We start from the raw sequence: 25,962 nt of genomic DNA on the forward strand, positions 1-25,962 counted from the left end.
CACGTGTATCGAACGTCCCATGAATCAGATACTTGCAACGTGCAAAAGTAAATCACTGTAAGAATATGTCTCTACAATTAAAATGTGAATATTGTATATGCCAACAGCATTTTTGTTTTTCAGTATTTCTGGTGTAAATTTTATCCAGATATATTTTTATATATTTGTTAATACGACTCCACGTTCAGAATAATTACAGCTTCATTGAATAACGGCGATGAAACATTACCTAGAAATTGTCAAGTAAAACGCTAGTCATTAAACATAAGCTGACTTCTCTACTCTGAAACGGAGCTTTCAATTTAATTTAAGACCTAGTATGTTAATTCTTATCCCTTCTACATCTTAAATCTGTATATACCGATCGAATCCTTAGCTATCTATCTTGCAAGCAAGCAGCATTCACTTTGAGTTCCAGTTTATTCTGATTCAGTAATGGTAGACGTAACAGTCACCTTAATGAATTTGTTCGTTGGTCCTTGTTGGAACCATCTAGTACTAAGAGTTCCCAATCAATACCAGCAACAGTTTCACGAAGTCAATGGAAATTTGTGAATTCTCACTCTCACAAAATAGTGCAGTGAAGTTTGGGATGTGGAATAATTGAGACAGTGAGGGCATTTCAGGAGTCTTTCCTGGCTAGCTCAGTCGTAAAGAACAGTGCTCCAGAAACGGGGGGTCGCATGTTCGTGTTCTGATGCAGAACTTAGATTTATTCTGAGTTTGAAAACGTGATAACTTACCCTAGAATGCATATTGATCAACTGTAACCTTCTTTGTGCCGTGTGAGTAGATCGGCAGACAGAAAATTATAAAACATCGGAATTTACCCTGTTGGAAAGTAATCGTGTATCAACAACGAAATGTTACCGTTGCAAATATGTTTCAGGCAACTGTTAGTAAAACACGTCCACACTGCATTCCATGACTGGTTTTACTGGTAAACCATCATCTGGGAAGTGCATTGTACCACCAGAGTCATAGTACAAAATAAGTCTGTATGTGCTAGAGACATAAAACCATGTATCAATATTAAACCTATTTCATATAACAATTGTCGTATGTGCACGAAAAGCATAGATATTGCTGTGTACTTTTGGTTATTCCTAATCCTAAATTGCTGTTTTAGTGCAAGTAAACTCACTGAAAACAGAGAAAAACTTGAACAAGTCATAATAAACTATCATATTCATAAAATATCATCTTATTCCTTAAGTGCTCAGTTCGAGGACTGGTTGGCGCTAGAGCAAGTAACATCATTTCTCCAACCTTCACTTCTTTGTGCTGTCATCTTCAATTCCCTGTAGGAGTTACAATTAACATCTTTTGTTATTTTCTGTCTGTATTCGTACTTAAGTCATGGTTTTCGTCTAGTTCCATTAACATATCCGTGTACTTTTCGTCTGAGGAATCCATCATGTGTCAACAGATGCATAGCAGTTTGATTTTTTTTTTTTTTTTACAACAGTCTTCCATAAACATCTCTACTCCCGCATTGTCTCAAGAACTACTTCATTCTTGATCTTACCGATTTTGAGAATGGTCTTGTAATACCATATCTCAAAAGAACTTGTTTGCTCTTCCTCATTCTGCAGAGTCAATGTCCTATGGCCATATGATGCTACACTTCATACGTAAGCTTTCAGAAACCTAGTCGTTATTTTTGAGATAACTGTTGTGCTCTTTTTGTTGACACAAAATATCACCTATGTCTTACACTTGTTTATATCCACGTTATATTCCTTTCTTGTAACTTCACACATTTTCAGTAACATGGCTTGAAATCTCCACTTTTGGCTGAAACCTCTGTTTATATGTATAAGCTATGACATGGTCAAGTCTGATAAATATAAAAGTGTGATCATGAAGAACGAATTTCATATTAGAACAGATACATCATCAGGATATCTGTTACTTTTCCACATATTAATACATCTACTTCTGACATTTCCCCAAAAGTTACAAGCGACTTCACTATGTAGATTACTGAGAGGGTATATCCTTGCTGGATTCATTTCTGAATCTGTACTACTTCTTGTGCTGAGCCTCCACCAGATACATCTGCCTCATATATGTAAATTTGTAAAATGTTTCCAGTTTATATTGAGTCACTGTAAATTCTGCAGAAATGAATCCTGAAATATTACATTTAAGAGGGCTAGGACATCAAACGGGCCGACTTCGAGCAGGAGAGGCACCACAGGACATCATAATTTCCACTGTCTATAATTTTACAAATAAATTCATAAAATTTTGCCTGCATGACCATGAAGGTTTTCAGTATTCACACCGATAGCAGTGGAAGTTCAAAAACATAACAAAACCAAATCTTGTGACATGCGAAATTTCATCATTTTTTCATTTACTATTGGCTGCATTTTTTTCTATATGTATACTTTTCTTCATAAGTAAGAGACATTCTTCGATGAACTTTTCACAGAATACAAACCTCACTTATAGGTGTATGAAACTCTAGAAGTTATTTAATTTATGAAAAAGTGTTTAGAAAAAACTCAAATTTTATAGTTAATTACCTCAATTTTTACCACAGTTTTTAATAGATTTCGAAAATTCTAGAGTTTCATACACCTGTATGTATAGTATGTATGCTATACAAAATTCATCGAAGAATCTCTCTTGCTTATGAAGAAAAGTGTACCTGCAGCCGCAAATGCAGCCAATAGTAAATGAAGAAATGATGAAATTTCACATGTAAAAAAATTATTTTTATATGTTTGAACTTCCACTGCTATGAGTGTGAATCCTTCCTGGTCATGATGACAAAGTTTTATGAATTTACTTGTAAAAGTAAAGACAATGGGAACTAAAATGTCCTATGGTGCCTCTCCTGCTCCACGTCAGCCCATTTGACATCCTGCCCTGCTTAAAGGCTCTGAATAAGGTAAGATCTCCTAAATATCATGAGTTCCAGTTGTTTACTGGTGCTTCTACAGGTACATACAAAAAGTCTGTAAGCTCAGCTGGATGTTGCGAGACGTGGCTAAAAAAAAGTTTAATGAGCTAGACCAGCCATCAATCTTATTAACAAATAGATTTAGTCGACCTTTTACAAGGGATAAATCGTATAGGAACACCATGTCTGTGCTTTCCATTACATTGTATATGATCCCATTTAAGACCAGAATAGGAATAATTCGTGGATGCTTTGAAATAAAAACTAATGCACAAATCGATTTTAAATGAGTGCCCTTAATGCTTTGAAGATAAGGTTTATTTTCCTTTTGAAATTTGGACACAGTGTAGAGTAGTGAAAAGGAATGTTGACAGAGTAGAGAGGTTGGTGTAATACAGGCTACACCACAACAGTACGAATATGTAGTGGTGACTAACGCAGCCAGGGTTAGGTGCTGCACTGCAGGGAAGGCTAGATGCCAGGCGTCTCTGTCAGCGGCTGTTGTTGACCTCTACAGGTGGGAGCGGTGGTTGATGATGAGTCTGCTCACGAAAGGCAGCAGCGTCTTCATACTCAGTCCATCCAACGCATTCTCAATCACCTCACGAGCTTTGTCCTCGATGGCGTCGAGGATGACATCATGGAAGAGCCCCGTCACGATGTCGGCGAGGATGTTGTCAAGAAGGTCCAGTCCGATGCCCTCTATGTGAATGTCGAGCGTCCTGCCGGAAAAAGGAAGGCCATATTCAACTATTTGTTCCAAGAAGAACTTGGCAGTGACAGCTATCCACACTTCAAGGCAGTAAAGTAGTACATCTACATCTACATTTATACTTCGCAAGCCACCCAACGGTGTGTGGCGGAGGGCACTTTACGTGCCACTGTCATTACCTCCCTTTCCTGTTCCAGTCGCGTATGGTTCGCGGGAAGAACGACTGTCTGAAAGCCTCCGTGGGCGCTCTAATCTCTCTAATTTTACATTCGTGGCCTCCTTGGGAGGTATAAGTAGGGGGAAGCAATATATTCGACACCTCATCCAGAAACGCACCCTCTCGAAACCTGGCCAGCAAGCTACACCGCGATGCAGAGCGCCTGTCTTGCAGAGACTGCCACTTGAGTTTGTTAAACATCTCCGTAACGCTATCACGATTACCAAATAACTCTCTGGCGAAACGCGCCGCTCTTCTTTGGATCTTCGCTATCTTCTCCGTCAACCCGATCTGGTACGGATCCCACACTGATGAGCAATACTCAAGTATAGGTCGAACGAGTGTTTTGTAAGCCACTGTTGATGGATTACATTTTCTAAGGACTCTCCCAATGAATCTCAACCTGGTACCCGCCTTACCAACAATTAATTTTATATGATCATTCCACTTCAAATCGTTCCGCACGCATACTCCCAGATACTTTACAAAAGTAACTGCTACCAGTGTTTGTTCCGCTATCATATAATCATACAATAAAGGATCCTTCTTTATATGTATTCGCAATACATTACATTTGTCTATGTTAAGGGTCAGTTGCCACTCCCTGCACCAAGTGCCTATCCGCTGCATATCTTCCTGCATTTCGCTACAATTTTCTAATGCTGCAACTTCTCTGTATACTACAGCAGCATCCGCGAAAAGCCGCATGGAACTTCCGACACTATCTACTAGGTCATTTATATATATTGTGAAAAGCAATGGTCCCATAACACTCCCCTGTGGCACGCCAGAGGTTACTTTAACGTCTGTAGACGTCTCTCCATTGATAACAACATGCTGTGTTTTGTTTGCGGAAAACTCTTCAATCCAGCCACACAGCTGGTCTGATATTCCGTAGGCTCTTACTTTGTTTAACAGGCGACAGTGCGGAACTGCTATTTGGGCAGCAAGCCCAAGGAAGCGAAAGGATGAACTATTGAACAGCACTAGAACAAAGCACCTCGACATTACTGACGAAAATGTAAGAGCCTGCTGAAAATGAAACGAAATGTCGTGTGACTAGGGCCTCCCGTCGGGTAGAGCCTGCTCAGATCACGTCTTGTGAAAAATACGTGTCAAGCAACGGGGACAGTGAAATTATATAAAAAACTGACTAAAAAAGTGTACACAAAGGTAATAGAAAGAGATGTAAACGAGGGACACAGAACAGGAAAGAAAATGTATACACAGTAACATACATCTACGTCCACACATACATTCCACAAGCCACCATACTGTGCCTGGCGGAAGATACCCTGTAGTACAGCTAGAAGCTTCCTCTTCTGTTTCACTTGCACGTAGTGCGATGGAAAAACGACTGTCAATAGACCTCCATATGAGCCCTAAGTTCTCATACCTTATCTTCGTGCTCGTTATGTGCAATGTATGTTGTTGGCAATAGAATGGTCCTGCATTGAGCTTCAAATTACGGTTGTCTAAATTTTCTCAATAGTGTTTCTCGAAAACAACGTCGCCTTCTATCCGTACACGCATCTGCGGGAAACTTCTACCATCATCAGTTATTTTGCTCCCCAAATAGCAAAACTACTTTACTACTTTAAGTGTCTCATTTCCTAATCTAATACCCTCGGCATCACCCGACTTAATTCGACTACATTCCATTATCCTCGTTTTGCTTTTGTTAACGTTCATCTTATATCCTCCCTTGAAGACACTCTCCATTCCGTTCAACTGCTCTTCCAAGTCCTTTGCTGTCTCTGACAGAATTACAATGTTATCGGCGAACCTCAAAGTTTTTATTTCTTCTCCATGGTTTTCAATACCTACTCCGAATTTTTCTTTTGTTTTCTTTACTGCTTGCTCAATATACAGATTGAATAACATCGGGGAGAGGCTACAACCCTGTCTCACTCCCTTCCCAACCACTGTTTCCCTTTCACGCCCCTCAACTCTTATAACTGCAATTTGGTTTCTATACAAATTGTAAGTAGCCTTTCGCTCCCCGTATTTTACCCATGCCACTTTCAGAATTTGAAAGAGTATTTCAGTCAACATTGTCAAAAGCTTTCTCTAAGTCTACAAATGCTAGAAAGGTAGGTTTGCCTTTCCCTAATCTAGCTTCTAAGATAAGCCGTAGGGTCAGTATTGGCTCACGTGTTCCAATATTTCTATGGAATCCAATCTGATGTTCCCCAAGATCGGCTTCTACTACTTTTTCTATTCGTCTGTAAGGAATTCGTGTTAGTATTTTGCAGCCGTGACTTATTAAACTGATACTTCGCTAATTTTCACATCTGTCAACACCTGCTTTCTTTGGGATTGGAATTATTACATTGTTCTTGAAGTCTGAGGGTATTTCGCCTGTCTCATACATCTTGCTCACAAGATGGTAGAGTTTTGTCAGGACTGGCTCTCCCAAGGCCGTCAGTAGTTCTAATGGAATGATGTCCACTCCCGGGGCCTTGTTTCGACTCAGGTCTTTCAGTGCTCTGTCAAACTCTTCACGCAGTATCATATCTCCCATTTCATCTTCATCTACATCCTCTTCCATTTCCATAATATTGTCCTCAAGTACATCGCCCTTGTATAAACCCTCTATATACTCCTTCCACCTTTCTGCTTTCCCTTCTTTGCTTAGAACTGGGTTTCCATATGAGCTCTTGATATTCATACAAGTGGCTCTCTTTTCTCCAAAGGTCTCTTTAATTTTCCTGTAGGCAGTATCTATCTTACCCCTAGTGAGATAAGCCTCTACATCCTTACATTTATCCTCTAGCCATCCCTGCTTAGCCATTTTGGACTTCCTGTCGATCTCATTTTTGAGACGTTTGTATTCCTTTTCGCCTGCTTCACTTACTGAATTTTTATATTTTCTCCTTTCATCAATTTAATTCAGTATTTTTTCTGTTACCCAAGGATTTCTACTAGCACTAGTCTTTTTACCTACTTCATCCTCTGCTGCTTTCACTACTTCATCCCTCAAAGCTACCCATTCTTCTTCTACGGTATTTCTTTCCCCCATTCCGGCCATTTGTTCCCTTGCGCTCTCTCTGAAACTCTGTACAACCTCTGGATTAGTCAGTTTATCCAGGTCCCATCTCCTTAAATTCCCACCTTTTTGCAGTTTCTTCAGTTTTAATCTACAGTTCATAACCAATAGGTTGTGGTCAGAGTCCACATCTGCCCCTGGAAATGTCTTACAATTTAGAACCTGGTTATATAACCTATCTGAAATGTCAGTATCTCCAGGCTTCTTCCATGTATACAACCTTCTTTTATGATTCTTGAACCAAGGGTTAGCTATGATTAAGTTGTGCTCTGTACAAAATTCCACCAGGCAGCTTCCTCTTTCATTTCTTAGCCCCAATCCATATTCACTTACTACGTTTCCTTCACTCCCTTTTCCCACTACCGAATTCCAGTCACCCATGACTATTAAATTTTCGTCTCCCTGCACTATCTGAATAATTTCTTTTATTTCATCATATATTTCTTCAATTTCTTCGTCATCTGCATAGCTAGTTGGCATATAAACTTTAACTACTGTAGTAGGTATGGGCTTCGTGTCTATCTTGGCCACAATAATGCGTTCACTATGCTGTTGGCAGTAGCTTACCCGCACTCCTATTTTTTTACTCATTATTAAACCTACTCCTGCATTACCCCTATTTGATTTTGTATTTATAACCCTGTATTCACCTGACCAAAAGTCTTGTTCCTCCTGCCACCGAACTTCACTAATTCCCACTATATCTAACTTTAACCTATCCATTTCCCTTTTTAAAATTTCTAACCTACCTGCCCACTTAAGGGATCTGACATTCCACGCTCCGACCCGTAGAACGCCAGTTTTCTTTCTCCTGATTACAACGTCCTCTTGAGTAGTCCATGCCTTGAGATCCGAATGTGGGACTATTTTACCTCCGGAACATTTTACCCAAGAGGACGCCATCATTAAACATACAGTAAAGCTGCATGCCCTGGAGAAAAATTATGGCTGTAGTTTCCCCTTGCTTTGAACCGTTTGCAGTAGCAGCACAGCAAGGCCGTTTTGGTTAGTGTTACAAGGCCAGATCAGTCAATCATCCAGACTGTTGCCCCTGCAGCTACTGAAAAGGCTGCTGCCCCTCTTCAGGAACCACACGTTTGTCTGGCCTCTCAACAGATACCCCTCCGTTGTGGTTGCACCTACGGTACGGCTATCTGTATCGCTGAGGCACACAAGCCTCCCCACCAACGGCAAGGTCCATGGTTCATGGGGAGGGTCGAACCTACAGGTATGTAAAGTATGTATGTAGAACTGTAAAAGGATCCTAGCCAAGGCTCCACGTACTTTATGTGCCAAGAATAATGCAGATGTTGCCCTTGTGCACAATTTGTGGTTAAGCCACCTCACAAGGACAATTATAAATTTAAAAATTACAGAGTCGCCACCTGCCCAAGCCCTTCCGAACAATTAAGAAATAACCGAATTGGAAATTATCAGTGTAATTAAATTAAGAATTTAATTATAAGAATGCGCTTTTTATAAAGAAAGTAACAAGATGAACAGTGTTGTATGTCTATTCAGTACCTCCTCATTCGTTACGTTATCTACCTATCTAATCATCGGCATTCTTCTGTAGCACCACATGTCGAAAGCTTCTATCCTCTTCTTGTCTTTCACTTCCATGCACGGCTAGACTCAACACAAACGCTTTAGAAAAGACTTCCTAACACTTAATTTAAAAAGCAGTATCTATTCTCGAAGTTAACAACTTTCTCTTCTTCAGAAACTCTTCCCTGGCCATAGCCTACTATTTCGACCATCGTTAGTTAGTTACTTCGCTGCCCAAATAGCAAAACTCATCTACTACTTTGAGTGTATCATTTGCTAATCTAATTCCCTCAGAATCACCTGATCTAATTCGACTACATTCCATTATCCTCCTTTTGCTTTTCTTGACATTCATCTTATATCCTCAACACACTGTCCGTTCCGATCAACTGCTCTTCCAGGCCCTTTGCTGTCTCTGACAGAATTATAATGTCATCAGCTAATCTCAAATGTAGGTTGTGCAATACAACTGACAATTCCACAGCATTAGTAATTTAACGAATAACACTTTTTTAAAAAAAAAAAAAAGTAAAGTTTTACTTAAAAACAAACAATTTTAGCACTGCTGGTATGACAAATTGATATGCCACTTTTGTTACCCCGTTATTAGTACAAAAATAAAAAGAAACCTTTTACAATCGCGACCAAACAAATACCGAAAAATACAGTTTATTGAGAACTAAAACAGAGATATCGGTTTTAGCCGGTCGATTTTTCCCAGCGCTAGCTATGGTTTATTAAAGCTTGAATAGCTTTCGTACTACGTAATGGAATACGCAATTTAAAGAGAAGAAAATAGTCTTTCTTTTCGCATTTCTTTATATTTGAGCTTTTGTCTGTGCGCGTGTCTTTTAAGGCCCCTGTAATTGCGTCTGTAATAGGAAAGCTTAGCGTGCCGTGAGAAAGGTCTTACGCTGGAGAATCGTCCTCTCGAGGCAATCGCAGGCTGGGACAATGCAGCCTACGTAACGAGCCCTATCACGGCCCCAATTCTGGCGCCGAAAACTGGGCGACCACACAGAAACCGCAGCCCAGGCGGCATCAACTATGTTTACCTCCTCCCTCCCTCCCTCTCTCTCTCTCACTCTCTCTCTCTCTCTTTCTCTCTCTCTCTCTCTTTCTCTCTCTCTCTCTCTCCTTCCTCTCTCTCTCTTTCTCTCTCTCTCTCTCTCCTTCCTCTCTCGCTCCTTCCTCTCTCGCTCCTTCCTCACCTCCCACCCTTTCCCCCACTCTGAGAAAAAGCGGTATCACGCCTCCCTCCCTCTCGCATTACGACTGCCGTGTTACGACACAACCCTATCTCGCGTAACGGCCGCGAAATTACGTCGCACGGTTCTCTTTCGCTGGCGCCGGTCCGATCGTAAAGTGAGAAATATGAAAATTAATTTCTCTTCTCTCTAACTACCGCCGTCTTCAGCGACCCCAACGATTTTCGTCATTTCACTTAATATCTGAGTAGCTCCTGTTCATTATTTTCTTGATGTTCCTCCTTTACCACCCACCATCTCAGGTAAACACTTAACCTACCACGGGTTAGAATCTCTTTGAAAGCGGGTCATACTTACAAGCAGCAACACGTTCATGCTCCTTTCGTAGAAAATCATTTCCAACTTGCAACTGTGTGAAATATCCTCTACTACAACCACAGCCTTAATATTTGGTATATCAAAAAGAATCGTCCGATTTGGAGCCCCTATATTTCTGAAACTAACAAACATACACAATGATTTTGTTTTTTGATGAACGAGAAACTTAAACACGCTTCCTGCGCCCGGGTTCCCCGGTTCGATTCCCGGCGGGGTCAGGGATTTTCTCTGCCTCGTGATGACTGGGTGTTGTGTGATGTACTTAGGTTAGTTAGGCTTAAGTATTTCTAGGGGACTGATGACCATAGATGTTAAGTCCCATAGTGCTCACAGCCATTTGAACCATTTTGAACCAGACTTAAACAGTTTTTTCATACCTTTTCATAGGTATTGAAAAAGGCCCCCTTGAGATGCACGTCATATGTCAATGGAGTATTCAAATTGTTCCCAGGCTGCAGCGAGCAAGTCTTGAGCTACAGCTTCCATAGCTGCTGCAGTGCGATGTTTCAGTTCATTCATTGTAATTGGTAACAGAGGTACATATACAAAATGATTTACAGAATGAGATTTTCACTCTGCAGCAGAGTGGGCGCTGATACGAAACTTCCTGGCAGATTAAAATGTGTGCCGAACCGAGACTCGAACTCGGGACCTTTGCCTTTCGTGGGCAAGTGCTGTACCAACTTTTTTTTTTTTTTTTTAATCTCATTTTTGTTCGCTCTCGTTTGTTGCTTCTGCTCGGGGCAGACGTCGTAAGACACCCGTTCAAGTTCGTTGTTGAACGATTAACTCAGCTTTTTTTTTTTTTTTCAATTACAGAGGGCAGCTAACCCTCTGACCGAAGACGCTGAGCTACCGTGACGGCTTTAAAAATCATCCTAAGGAAAAACACACACACACCCATGCCCGAAGGAGGATTCCAACCTCCGCCGGGACCAGCCACACAGTCCATAACTGCAGCGCCCGAGACCGCTCGGCTAATCCCGCGCGGCCTTTTTTTTTCGATTTTCTTCGTTGCATCTGCTAGGGGCGGACTTCGTAAGACATCCGTTTAAGCTCGTTGTTGATCGATCAAATCCGTTTTTTTTATTACAGAGGGCAGCTAAGCCTCTGACCGAACACGCTGAGCTACCGTTCAACTCAGCTACCCAAGCACAACTGACGCCCCGTCCTCACAGCTTTACTCCCGCCAGTATCTCGTCTCCAACCTTCCAAACTTTACAGAAGCTCTCCTGCGAACCTTGCAGGACTACCACTCCTGAAAGAGAGGATACTGCGGAGACATGGCTTAGTTACCGCGGGGGGGATATTTCAAGAATAAGATTTTCAGTCTGCAGCGGAGTGTGCGCTGATATGAAACTTCCTGGCAGATCAAACCTGTGTGCCGGACCGAGACTCGAACTCGGGACCTTTGCCTTTCGTGGGCAAGTGCTCTACAAACTGAGCTACCCAAGCACGACTCACGCCCCGTCCTCACAGCTTTACTTCCGCCAGTACCTCGTCTCCTACCTTCTAAACTGTACAGAAGCTCTCCTGCGAACCTTGAAGGACTAGCACTCCTGAAAGAGAGGATATTGCGGAGACATGGCTTAGCCACAGCCTGGTGGATGTTTCAAGAATGAGATTTTCACTCTGCAGCGGAGTGTGCGCTGATATGAAACTTCTTGGCAGATTAAAACCGTGGGGCAGGCCGAGACTCGAACTCGGGACCTTTGCCTTTCGTGGGCAAGTGCTCTACCATCTCAGCAACCCAAGCACGACTCACGCCCCGTCCTCACAGCTTTACTCCCGCCAGTACATCGTCTCCTACCTTCCAAAATTTACAAAAGCTTTGTAATGTACACAATTTCTGTGATTTTTATGTGTATAACTTTCTTTAACAAGAAAATTAGAGACATTATTAGTACTCAAGCACCATTTTTGGAAATCGACCATTTTTGACATATTATGTAATAAGATGAAGATTGCTGATACATTTGTTTAATGATGTATTTATTGCGATGGACAAATTTCGCGTACAATGCCATCTTCAAACCATCTGCGAAAGTTACTCAACATTCTTTATTTTATTGTAATTTTGGTTAATCACATTTTCAGGTATATGGTACTTATGTCCAGATATCATCAGTGGTTGCCGTCTTCCTGTATTGTATTACAGTGTTTTGTAGGTTTAAAAGTCTTTTGCTATAAGCTGTTTTGTGATTTGCTCCTGTTACCAGATTGACAGTTGTCACAATTGGTCAATGATGATATATGGTTACAGCTACTATGATGCGTATGAAATGTTTATGTTTTAAATCAGTTTGTTCATTTAAAATGTCATCTGGGCATTATATTGTGTCTATGTAAATTTCTGCCTCTTCGAACATGTTGACTGTTAAATCTTTAGGTAATACGTGTAAATATTTTCATTGCTAACTCCATTCGTTCTGCGAACGGTTATACTTCCTTAGGTGGGTGAAAAATGGGAGTGGCTTGTTTCAGCTAATTCCAGTGTACTCTAGATATCTTATACTGACTAAGTATGTTATGAAAAAATAAATAAATGTTATGTAAGTTTCGTTCGCTCATTCTCGTATGCCCTCGGTATCTTATACTGGTTAACCAACGTTATGATAAAATTAAAGAAATATTTAAGTTTTGCAGATGACCAGAAGACGAAATTCTAGGCTAAATGGATGCATGACAATAAACAGATCATTACAATGCTATAGCAGAAATCTGGACTTTATTACATAATGTCTCGAAGAGGTACCTAGTACGTTTCAGACCACTGGATTATAAATTTGGTGTTTCCGTTGTTGTTGTTGTTGTAGTCTTCAGTCCTGAGACTGGTTTGATGCAGCTCTCCATGCTACTCTATCCTGTGCAAGCTTCTTCATCTCCCAGTACCTACTGCAGCCTACATCCTTCTGAATCTGTTTAGTGTATTCATCTCTTGGTCTCCCTCTACGATTTTTACCCTCCACGCTGCCCTCCAATACTAAATTGGTGATCCCTTGATGCCTCAGAACGTGTCCTACCGGCCGATCCCTTCTTCTGGTCAAGTTGTGCCACAAACTCCTCTTCCCCCAATCCTTTTCAATACCCCCTCAATAGTTATGAGATCTACCCATCTAATCTTCAGCATTCTTCTGTAGCTCCACATTTCGAAAGCTTCTATTCTCTTCTTGTCCAAACTGTTTATCGTCCTTGTTTCACTTCCATACATGGCTACACTCCATACAAATACTTTCAGAAATGACTTCCTGACACTTAAATCTATACTCGGTGTTAACAAATTTCTTCAGAAACGCTTTCCTTGCCATTGCCAGTCTACAATTTATATCCTCTCTACTTCGACCATCATCAGTTATTGCCGGCCGCGGTGGCCGTGCGGTTCTGGGCGCTTCAGTCCGGAACTTTGGGACTGCTACGGTCGCAGGTTCGAATCCTGCCTCGTGCATGGATGTGTGTGATGTCCTTAGGTTAGTTAGGTTTAAGTAGATCTAAGTTCTAGGGGACTGATGACCTAAGATGTTAAGTCCCCAGACACAAAGAGCTTCAGTTAGCTCTCTCGGACGTTCGCTCCTTTTACGGCGGCGCCCTCCGTAGCGGACGTGACGTCATAAAGGAATCTATCGGCAGAAAAAGAGGGAGGGGGAGACAGAAAAAGGCGGCCGAGCGCCGCGAGATGGCAGCAGCGTCGCGCCGTCAGATAGCAGCACTGGCGGGCGCCGGCGACAATGGCGTCGCCTTTGTTGCGTCACTGCGCGACGTTCAGATGTTATCTGCCACTCGGCCGTTTCGAGCGGGGACTGTTCCGGGCGCAGACGGCAGTCGGCCAACTCTCAATGTTATCACTGGCGCAGCCTCTTCCCTGGAAATGCTTGGCGATGCTGCTGATCGGACCTCGGACTTCTGGCACCTTCAGCAGGAAAACAACACAGATGAAACCACTCCCCCATCGCGCAGTGTGGGTTCCATCTCCTCCTCCCTGCTGATGGGAAATCCTCGAACCTCATCGGCTTGCTCTCCTATCCAGCTCAGCGATCAGAGATCAGCTATAGAGTGTTCCATAATTTAAGTGATGTTGTGATATAATGTTTCTTTCTTCCTGCTTGTATCACTTACTTAAGGGCGGTAGGACATCAAACGGGCCGACTTTGAGCAGGAGAAGCACCACAGGACATTTTAATTCCCACTGTCTATACTTTTGCAAGTAAATTCATAAAACTTAGTCAGCATGACCAGGAAGGATTCAGGGTTCACACTCGTAGCAGCAGAAGTTCAAAAATATAACAAAATATTTTTTTTTTACATGTGAAATTTCATCATTTTTTCACTTACAATTGGCTGCATTTGTTGCTATAGGTACACTTTTCTTCATAAGTAAGAAAGACTGTTCGAAGAATTTTGCACAGAATACAAAACATACTTACAGGTGTCTGAAACTCTAGAATCTATTTAATTTATGAAAAAATGAATGAACTGTTACGTTTTAGAAAAAAACGTTCAGAAAAAAACCAAATTTTTTAGTTAATTATCTCAATCTTTACCACAGTTTTTAATAGATTTGGAAAATTATTGAGTTTCATACACCTGTAAGTATGGTTTGTATTCTTTCCAAAATTCATCAAAGAATCTCTCTTACTTGTGAAGAAAAATGTACCTATAGCAACAAATGCAGCCAACAGTAATTGAAAAAATGATGAAATTTCATATCTAAAAAAAATTATTTTGTTATGTTTTTGCACTTCCACTGCTATGAGTGTGAATCCTGAATCCTTCCTGGTCATGCTGACAAGGTTTTATTAATTTATTTGTAAAAGTATAAACAGGAGACTGTGGTGTCTCTCCTGCTCCAAGTAGGGCCGTTTGACACCCTACCCCCCTTAAATGGTTCAAATGGCTCTGAGCACTATGCGACTTAACTTCTGAGGTCATCAGTCGCCTAGAACTTAGAACTACTTAAACCTAACTAACCTAAGGACATCACACACATCCATGCCCGAGGCAGTATTCGAACCTGCGACCGTAGCGGTCGCTCGGATCCAGACTGTAGCGCCTAGAACCACACGGCCACCCCGACCGGCTCCCCCTTAAATGAATTGCAGCAGAAAGTACCAGGAACGCTCATATTGTGTTGGAACATTATGAATTACCATGAAGAAAACGATCTACTGACATACAGTCAACATGGATATAGAAACCATTCATTCTTGTGAAAAGGCCGGCCAGATTGGCCGAGCGGTTCTAGGCACTTCAGTCTGGAACCGCGCGACCGCTACGTTCGCAGGTTCGAATCCTACCTCGGGCATGGATGTGTGTGATGTCCTGAGGTTAGTTAGGTTTAAGTAGTTCTAAGTTCTAGGGGACTGATGACCTCAGATGTTAAGTCCCATAGTGCTCAGAGCCATTTGAACCTTTTTTTTTTTTTCTTTGTGAAAAACAACAAATTCTTTACTCGCATGAAGTGTTGAGTGCTATTGACATGGGATTTCAGATTGATTCCGTCTTTCTGGATTTCCGCAAGGCTTTTGACACAGTACCACACAAGCGGCTTGTAGTGAAATTGCGTGCTTATGGAATATCGCCTCAGCTATGTGACTCGATTCGTGATTTCCTGTCAGAGACGTTACAGTTTGTACAAAACTGACGAAATGTCATCGAGTAAAGCAGAAGTGATTTCTGGTGTTTCCCAAGGTAGTGTTACATGCCCTTTGCTGTTCCTTATATTTATAAACGATTTGGGAGACAGGGTGACCAGCCGTCTTAGGTTGTTTGCAGATGATGCTGTCGTTTATCGTCTAGTACAGTCATCAGAAGACTAAAACAAATTGAAAAACGTATCTGAATGGCACGAAATGACGCAGAATAACGAAAAGTGTGAGGTCATTCACATGACCGCCAAAAGGAATCCGTTAAACGTCGATTGCACGATAAATCACTCAGACCTCAAGGCCTAGGTGTTACAATACGAGCAACTTACATTGGGAAGAACACACAGAAAATGTTGTGGGGAAGGTGAACGAAAGACTGTGTTTCCTTGGCAGAACACTTAGAAAATGTAACAGATATGCTAAAGAGACTATCTACACTAGGCTTGTCCGTCCTCTTTCGGAGTACTGCGCGGTCTGGGATCCTTACGAGATAGGGGAATACATCGATAGGAGAATACATCGAGAAAGTTTAAAGAACAGTGGCATATTTTGTATTATCGCGAAATAGGGGAGAGAGAGTAACGGACGTGATACACGAACTGGGGTGGACGTTTTGTAGGCGTTTTTCGTTGAGGCGGAATCTACTCACGAAATTCCAATCACCAAGTTTCTCTTCCGAATGCGAAAATATATTGTTTACGCCGACTCACGTAGGGAGATGGTTCAAATGGCTCTGGGCACTATGAGTCTTAACTTCTGCGGTCATCAGTCCCCTAGAACGTAGAACTACTTAAACCAAACTAATCTAAGGAGATTACATACATCCATGCCCGAGGCAGGATTCGACCCTGCGACCGTAGCGCTCGCGCGGTTCCAGACTGTAGCGCCTAGAACCGCTCGTCCACTGCGGCCAGCACGAAGGGAGAAACGATCATCATAATAAAGTAACGGAAATCAGAGCTCGCACGGAAAGATATAGCTGTTCGTTCTGTTCGAAATTGGAATGATAGAGAATTATTGTGAGGGTGGTTCTATGAACCCTCCGCCAGACACTTAAGTGAGATTTGCCGAGCAGCCATGTTGATGTATACGTAGATGAATTTTCATAAAACCTGGTTATTAGAATCCTAGATAACTTTCAAGAATAAAGTACCGATTTATTGGGCTGCTGTGTGATGCCTAGGTTAACCCAGGGGATGAAACAGAACACAACCGTATTTTACGCATATTCCCCGGTAATTAATATTGATTCTCGTCCTACAGCTGCAGGGATGTGTCATGTAAAATGATACTCACTTCATCCTGAAGATAGACGTAGTCATATAGTAAACAACAATCGATAAATTCCTTTAAATTTTCGTAAAATGCCCACTTACCTTTCCAGCAGCAAAAGCTTTCTATAAATTAGTAGAAAGCGCACAGAAGTATATTTTTAAGCTGCCTATTTTGATCTGATGATCAGTCAAGGATAACTTTCTGGCACTGGAGCCCTTTGTTATATTAATGGCCATCTCATAAGTTATCATAACGTTGAAGTCAATAGATGTACAGCAACTGAATTTACTGATCTCCTCAGATCAAAAACCTCTGAACCCCAACTAAGAACATTCCATAATCGGGAGTTTGAATATTAAGAAGCAATTTATCGTAACACAGGAAACGTATGCTAAACAATGCCGAAGAGGAGATTCCTACTTTTTTTACACATCTCCCGAATTAATGACAGTAAAGAAAACAGCCCTCGGTCACTATTTTTAACGAATTAACCGGGTTTCAACACTTCTAGGAGTGTCTTCCTCAGAATCAAAGAATGGACTATATAACATGGTCACAGAATTATGACTAAAAACGTATGATACAGAGTATAAGTACAGAATCATCGTGAAAGATTGGCAGTACTTGTATGTCATTTATAAAATAATAAATATGCCAAAAGGGCGTTAGTCACAAAGATATTTAAGATAAAAAATTGTGATGGGGAGCCACTAAGGGCTGCTCGTTACTTGCGCGGTTACAGGTTGCAAACAGACACCAACAACAATAACAACAACAAAAAATATTCACTTAATACGTTAAAGAAACAGAAATTAACTATCACCAAGAGTTAAGAGGTTAGGAAATATTAAGAAAGGAATGACACAGCAGACGAACAAGTATAGGAAAGAGAGATTTTTAATAAAATTTTTAAAACTCGTACGGTTCAAAGGCAGATGCAAAAAGAAAATTGCCACAAAATTGTCTGAGGAGAGAAAAAAAATAGTGAGACGGTGAAGGAATACTGGAAGAAAAGGAAAGAGGAACTGTGGTGTGCGTACTGTAAGACCTTCAGTACACACACCATCAGGTTATTTGACTTGTCGCTCTAACAAAGTGGGCGAGTGTCAGCAATATGTCTCGTGGTCTTATAGTGGCATGTTTATCTTATGCCGTTAGGTCAGGTGACAGAAATGCCACTTGCACACTAAGAGTAGCAGATTGACGGTGACCAACTTTAAACACAACTTGATTAATTTTCACACACATTTATTGAAATAATAACAAGCATAAAAATTAATTAACTTGGTTCTGGATTCTATTTACAATTGACAATCTGAAGTTCCTTTGGTATTGGTACGTTCATCTTATTCTCACATATATCTCTGATACTTGGCAAAAGTTTCTATACATTTATCTTCATGGCTATGTACAGGAATATGGTAATCTTATTAGGCGCAGACTGAAACTTGAATATAGACTGGTACAAACAAATGTAGAACTCGTACAGACTGGTACATACTAATGGAGACTGGTACAGACTGATGCAGAAAAATGCAGACTGACTAATCGGAGATATGTACACTCGTTATAATACCTCACGTGTTCATGTATTACTGCGCGAGTGTGATCTGCGAGCAGAAAAGGTTCTACATTAGCAGTAATCTCATTGGCTGCGTTACATATTAATATGTGGAATTCAGTCCGTCTCTATGGCAGCGCCATCTCGTAGTGTGAAGACGGACGATCGCTGCACCTGTGCTGTTGTGCTTAGTGGGGTGCGCTCTAGTGGGAAAGTTGTGTACGCGCTGACTACGTGGAACTATGTACACAACAGGAACATAGTGTTAGGAAGTAAAACTGGAACGCCTAAGGGCAAGAAGGAGAAGAGAATAAAGAGATGAGTCATGATAGATGAAATGATCGTGTATGGAACTCTTCAGTGGGAGGCTGACGTGTCCCCGACGTTTCTGCTTTCATAGCCATGCCTAGCTACTCACCCAACCCCATGCATCGCTCTTTGTACTTTCATCTCCTCTTCCACTCAGCCTCCCGTTTTCCTCTTCCCGCCCTCGCTGCTTGTCTGTCTCGTTTTGTATATGTGTGTGTGTGTGTGTGAGTGTGTGTATGTAACGAGCCCTTGTTTTTAATTTAATTACCCCTTCTCTCTGGCCGGGCGGTGATTAATGCCTCCCTGCCTCCCGTCCTGTCACCAGCTAGCTGGTTCTCGCAAACTGCCTGCCTCCGTCCACGCTTCAGACGGGTTACACGATAACAACCAACCACTTTTTATTCTAGCTATTGCGTGTCACTAACTGTAGTGACTCGGAGGTAGCCGAAAGGCACGCGTTAAGCTCACGCAGACTGGCGTGAGGTCTGGAACAGTTAAGGGAATTTATAGTAGCAAATAAAGTACGTAGTTGATGTAATACTTAACTTTAATCCATAATTGGAGAACATTGCTCTTGTTGATACATTAATAACAATCTCAATATAGACTGGTAATGGCGCCTTGCTAGGTCGTAGCAAATGACGTAGCTGAAGGCTATGCTAACTATCGTCTCGGCAAATGAGAGCGTAATTGTCAGTATAGCATCGCTAGCAAAGTCGTCTGTACAACTGGGGCGAGTGCTAGGAAGTCTCTCTAGACCTGCCGTGTGGCGGCGCTCGGTCTGCCATCACTGATAGTGGCGACACGCGGGTCCGACGTATACTACCGGACCGCGGCCGATTTAAAGGCTACCACCTAGCAAGTGTGGTGTCTGGCGGTGACACCACACTAACGTCCACTGGATATCTCGGTAATTTATGGCCGTCCAAATGTAGTCTACTTTATGCTGTACGAATCTTGACACAGACAATGATCCGTGTGACTACAAAGTATTCTTACATAACTACAAAGTAGTCTTTTGCACATGGAAATACACAAGATGATGGCAAACATCTATCAGCCTGAGAGTGTATAACCGTGATCAATATTTCGCCAATAACAACAACCATTGAAATTTGATTCTCAACGCCTGAATTTTTCTCTAACTGAGCACCCAACGATCCTGAATATCTATTCACCACTATCACATTTAGGTAGATAAAGTTACGAAATGTACCTATAGATGTGCAGCATATATCTAAAAGTACAAATACTATTCACAGCGTATAAAGTGAATACTTCATATGCGCACTGAAACATCAATTCAAGACAAAACTTGATCATTTACAATATTAAACTCTGTGCCGGACCGAGACTCGAACACAGTTTTAATCTGCCAGGAAGTTTCATATCAGCGCACACTCCGCTGCAGAAGGAAAATCTCATTCTGGAAACATCCCCCAGGCTGTGGCTAAGCCATGTCTCCGCAACATCCTTTCATCCAGGAGTGCTAGTTCTGCAAGGTATGCAGAAGAGCTTCTGTGAAGTTTGAAAGGTAGGAGACGAGGTACTGGTAGAATTGAAACTGTGAGTACGGGTCCTAGGTCGTGCTTGGGTAGCTCAGTTGGTAGAGCACTTGCCCCCGAAAGGCAAAAGGCCCGAATGGCTCTGAGCACTACGGGACTTTATATCTGAGGTCATCAGTCCCCTAGAACCTAGAACCTAGAACTACTGAAACATAACTAACCTAAGGACGTCGCACACATCCATGCCCGAGGCAGGATTCGAACCTACGACCGTAGCGGTCGCGTGGTTACCGACTGAAGCCCCTAGAACCGCTCCACCCCAACGGCCGGCAAAGGTCCCGAATTCGAGTTTCTGTCCGGCACACAGTTTTAATCGGCGACGAAGTTTCATATCTGCGCACACCGCTGTAGAGTGAAAATCTCATCCTGGATTTACCATATTGCCCTTTCACGTAAGGTACACGCACTCTTTAGCAGACAATATAACATTGAATAACGCCGGCTCTAGTCAAGAATGTGCAAAAGTGATCCTAACTTTCAATTGATACATTATTTCTCTAGATCGTGATCGAGGTAAATAAATATATGTCACCCTTTTCGACAACCTTGTCCAACCTTTGGCGAAAAATATCACAATGACAGCCACCCGTCAGGGCGACATCTCCAGAAAATTGGTCAATATGAAAAGGGCTCGCAATCTGTAGTCTTCTTAAATATGCCAGAAGGTAAGAATGTAAATTTCTTCGGTAAATTTCACATTGTGTTTCACGATTTAGTAATAAAAAACAAATAGGTATATAACATTACGGAATAAAAAAATAGAAAATCATACTACACTACTGGCCATTAAAATTGCTACATCACGAAGATGACGTGCTACAGACGCGAAATTTAACAGACAGGAAGAAGATGCTGTGATATGCAAATGATAAGCTTTTCATAGCATTCACACAAGGTTGGCGCTGGTGGCGACACCTACAACGTGCTGACATGAGGAACGTTTCCAACCGATTCCTCATACACAAACAACAGTTGACCGGCGTTGCCTGATGAAACGATGTTGTGATGCCTCGTGAAGGGAGAAATGCGTACTATCACGTTTCCGACTTTGATAAAGATCGGATCGTAGCCTATCGCGATTGCTGTTTATCGTATCGCGACATTGCTGCTCGCGTTGGTCGATATCCAATGACTGTTAGCAGAATACGGAATCGGTGAGTTCAGGAGGGTAATACGGAACGCTATGCTGGATCCCAAGGGCTTCGTATCACTAGCAGTCGAGATGACAGGCCTCTTATCCACGTGGCTGTAACGGATCGTGCAGCCACGTCTCGATCCCTGAGTCAACCGATGGGGACGTTTGCAAGACAACAACCATCTGCACGAACTGTTCGACGACGTCTGCGGCAGCATGGACTATCAGCTCGGAGACGTCTGCGATGGTGTATTCAATGGTGAAACTGGGTGCACGAATGGCAAAACGTCATTTCTTCGGATGAATCCAGGTTGTGTTTACAACATCATGATGGTTCAAATGGTTCAAATGGCTCTGAGCACTATGGGACTCAACTGCTGAGGTCATTAGTCCCCTAGAACTTAGAACTAGTTAAACCTAACTAACCTAAGGACATCACAAACATCCATGCCCGAGGCAGGATTCGAACCTGCGACCGTAGCGGTCTTGCGGTTCCAGACTGCAGTGCCTTTAACCGCACGGCCACTTCGGCCGGCCCATCATGATGGTCACGTCTGTGTTTGGCGACATCGTGGTGAACGCACATTGGAAGCGTGTATTCCTCATTGCCATACTGGCATATCACCCGACGTGATGGTGTGGGATGCCATTGGTCACACGTCTCTGTCACTTCCTGTTCGCATTGACGGCACATTGAACAGTGGACGTAACATTTCAGATATGTTACGACCCGTGGCTCTACCCTTCATTCGATCCCTGCGAAACCCTACATTTCAGCAGGATAATGCACGACCGCATGTTGCAGTTCGTGTACGGGCATTTCTGGATACAGAAAATGTTCGACTGCTGCCCTGGCCAGCACATTCTCCAGATTTCTCACCAACTGAAAACGTCTGGTCAGTGGTGGCCGAGCAACTGGCTCGTCACAATACGCCAGTCACTACGCCAGTCACTACTCTTGATGAACTGTGGTATCGTGTTGAAGCTGCATGGGCAGCTGTACCTGTACACGTCATCCAAGCTCTGTTTGACTCAATGCCCAGGCGTATCAAGGCCGTTATTACGGCCAGAGGTCGTTGTTCTGGATAGTGATTTCTCAGGATCTATGCACCCAAATTGCGTGAAAACGTAATCACATGTCATTTCTAGTAAAATATATTTGTCCAATGAATACCCGTTCATCATCTGCATTTCTTCTTGGTGTAGCAATTTTAATGGCCAGTAGTTTATCTAACGACGTATATATACTGATAAATACAAAAAAAAATGTATTTTCGTTGTCTGTTTTATTACAAGACATTTACCTCAGGAACTAAGTGTCTGTGGAATGTAAACATTTCAATGTGGCGGTTTTGAGGTGTTGGTGTGGTTATTACAGTGCTGTGTGTGCCAGGCAACCTTGTACCAACAATAGAAATTATGACATCAGCGAAGTGATGTAGACAATAACATAGAGGCTGCTATGGTTGCAGGTTCGAATCCTGCCTCGAGCATGGATGTGTGTGGTGACTTTAGGTTAGTTAGGTTTACGTAATTCTAAGTCTAGGGGTCTCATGAGCTCAGATTTTAAGTTCCACAGTGCTTATAGCCGTTTGAGTAACATACAACTGTCGTAAGGTATGCAGTGAAATAAATGAATCATTCCGTCAGGGACCAATTTCCGTACATAACCTTACTGGAAAATCTGCGAACAATGCTAATCACGCTTGAGATTAATGCAGATGTAACTGTAACACACCAAATGATAGTAGCATGCTATAGGAACGTGTCTTGCTAATAAATACTAGTAAGAAGTGACTTTTGCAGTAAGAATTATTTCGTAAGAGATAAACAGCTGTTTGTTGCAGCTGTTTGTTGGAAATTTGTGGTAAGTTCCTATGAGACCAGACTGCTGAGGTCATCGGTCACTAGGCTTACACTCTACTTAATCTAACTTAAGTTATGCTAAGGACAACACACACACACACATGCCCAATGGAGGACTCGAACGTCCGATTAGGGAAGCCGGGCAAACCGTGCAAAGCGCCTCGGACCACGCGGCTACCCCGCGCAGCACGCCTTGCAACGGTAACTCACCCCCCCCCCTCCCCCTCCCTCCCACAGATTTGGTGGTAAGAGGGCCCTGTGGACAGTCTGCCGAAAACTGAAGACAGATTAACCACGAAAACAGGAAGAAGGTGTACTGAATATGAATAGTGTCGCCGTTAAGTGGTCACAGTATTGGATTGCACAGCTTGCGAAGCGTGTTCATAGCTTCATTGGGTCAATGTCTTTTTCGCCGTTCGCTGTACTGAAATTTGTGTCTGTGTCGTGGTGTAACGTCCGTTTACAATAGCGCGGTGTGAGCAACGGACCTACAGTGAAAGATGATTTAGCGCAATTGCTGTATTAGCAACCGGAAGGCAGTGGCTTTTGAATGGGAACAACAAACGTTTGGAGACAAGGCGACAAGTCAAACGATTCCTCCACCGGAAAACACGTCTGTTGTGTCATATACGGCGTTAGTGACGGTGCGTGTATGACGAGAATCCCTTATCGACTCACCTAATTTGTACGCCTGGGGAGTGTGTGAGATACGCCTCCTTGACAGATTTACTTGTTCCTATAAGAATGTGATCATTCCCAAGGAAACCGACGAAACCATAATAGTTTGTCACATAAGCTGCAACAAATGAACGCAGCGGTTTCGCAATCACACAATTTCTCTGTGCTCTTTAAGAACGTATGTTTTTAACGGTTTTGAAGTTGTGTGTCCGTTTCGGATGTTTTGAGTCTAAATCTACATGATTACTCTGCAATTCACATTTAAGTGCTTGGCAGAGGGTTCATCGAACCACTATCTCTCTACCATTCCACTCCCGAAAAGCGCGCGGTAAAAATGAAGACCTAAACCTTTCTGTTCGAGCTCTGATATCTCTTATTTTACTTCGATTATCGTTCCTACCTATGTAGGTTGGGCTCAACAAAATATTTTCGCATAAGGAAGAGAAAGTTGGTGACTGAAATTTCGTAAATAGATCTCGCCGCGACGAAAAACGTATGTGCTTTAATGACTTCCATCCCAACTCGCGTATCATATCTGCCACACTCTCCCCCCTATTACGTGATAATACATAACGAGCTGCCCTTTTTTGCACCCTTTCGATGACCTCCGTCAATCCCACCTGATAAGGATCCCACACCGTACAGCAATATTGTAACAGAGGACGAGCGAGTGTAGTGTAAGCTGTCTCTTTAGTGGACTTGTTGCATCTTCTAAGTGTCCTCCCAATGAAACGCAACCTTTGGCTCGCCTTCTCCACAATACCATCTAGGTGTTCTTTCCAACTGAAGTTGCTCGTAATTTTAACACCCAGGTACTTAGTTGAATTGACAGCCTTGAGAATTGTACTATTTATCGAGTAATCGAATACCAACGGATTTCTTTTGGAACTCATGTGGATCGCCTCACACTTTTCGTTATTTAGCGTCAACTGCCACCTACCACACCTTACAGCAATCTTTTCTAAATCACTTTGCAACTGATACTGGTCTTCGGATGATCTTACCAGTCGGTAAATTACAGCATCATCTCCGAACAACCTAAGAGAACTGCTCAGATTGTCACCCAGGTCATTTATATAGATCAGGAACAGCAGAGGTCCCAGGACGCTTCCCTGGGGAACACCTGATATCACTTCAGTTTTACTCGATGATTTTCCGTCAATTACTACGAACTGCGACCTTCCTGACAGGAAATCACGAATCCAGTCGCACAACTGAGACGATACCCCACAAGCCCGCAGCTTGATTAGAAGTCGCTTGGGAGGAACGGTGTCAAAAGCTTTCCGGAAATCTAGAAATACGGAATCAACTTGAGATCCCCTGTCGATAGCGGCCATTACTTAATGCGAATAAAGAGCTAGCTGCGTTGCACAAGAACGATGTTTTCTGAAACCATGCTGATTACGTATCAATAGATCGTCCCCTTCGAGGTGATTCATAACGTTTGAATACAGTATATGCTCCAAAACCCTACTGCAAACCGACGTCAATGATATAGGTCTGTAGTTCGATGGATTACTCCTACTACCCTTTTTAAACACTGGTGCGACCTGCGGTGAGCGAGCGGTTGTATATGATTGCTAAGTAGGGAGCTATTGTATCAGCGTAATCTGAAAGGAACCTAATCGGTATACAATCTGGACCTGAAGACTTGCCCGTATCAAGCGATTTGAGTTTCTTCGCAACCCCTAAGGTATCTACTTCTAAGAAACTCATGCTAGCAGCTGTTCGTGTTTCAAATTCTGGAATATTCCATTCGTCTTCCCTGGTGAAGGAATTTCGGAAAAACCGCGTCTTGAGTTCCTCTGTTGCAACACAGTTCAGACGCGCTTATTTGTTGTTTTCATTTCTGTGAGACGTCTACGAGGTATCTCGCCTGCTCTTGCTGTTCATCACATTTACTAG

General features: G+C 42.4%; 1 protein-coding gene across 1 annotated transcript in view; it reads right to left on the bottom strand.

Annotated features, from left to right (window-relative positions):
- Positions 1-3,425: 3,425 nt before the first annotated feature.
- Positions 3,426-25,962, bottom strand: part of LOC124718675 — a 77,443-nt gene continuing 54,906 nt past the window's right edge. The window contains exon 5 of the mRNA XM_047244300.1: positions 3,426-3,636. Within this exon, the coding sequence (XP_047100256.1) occupies positions 3,426-3,636 (211 nt within the window). The remainder of the gene's footprint in view (positions 3,637-25,962) is intronic.

This window comes from Schistocerca piceifrons, chromosome 10, assembly GCF_021461385.2.
Source record: "Schistocerca piceifrons isolate TAMUIC-IGC-003096 chromosome 10, iqSchPice1.1, whole genome shotgun sequence".
NCBI lineage: Eukaryota > Metazoa > Arthropoda > Insecta > Orthoptera > Acrididae > Schistocerca > Schistocerca piceifrons.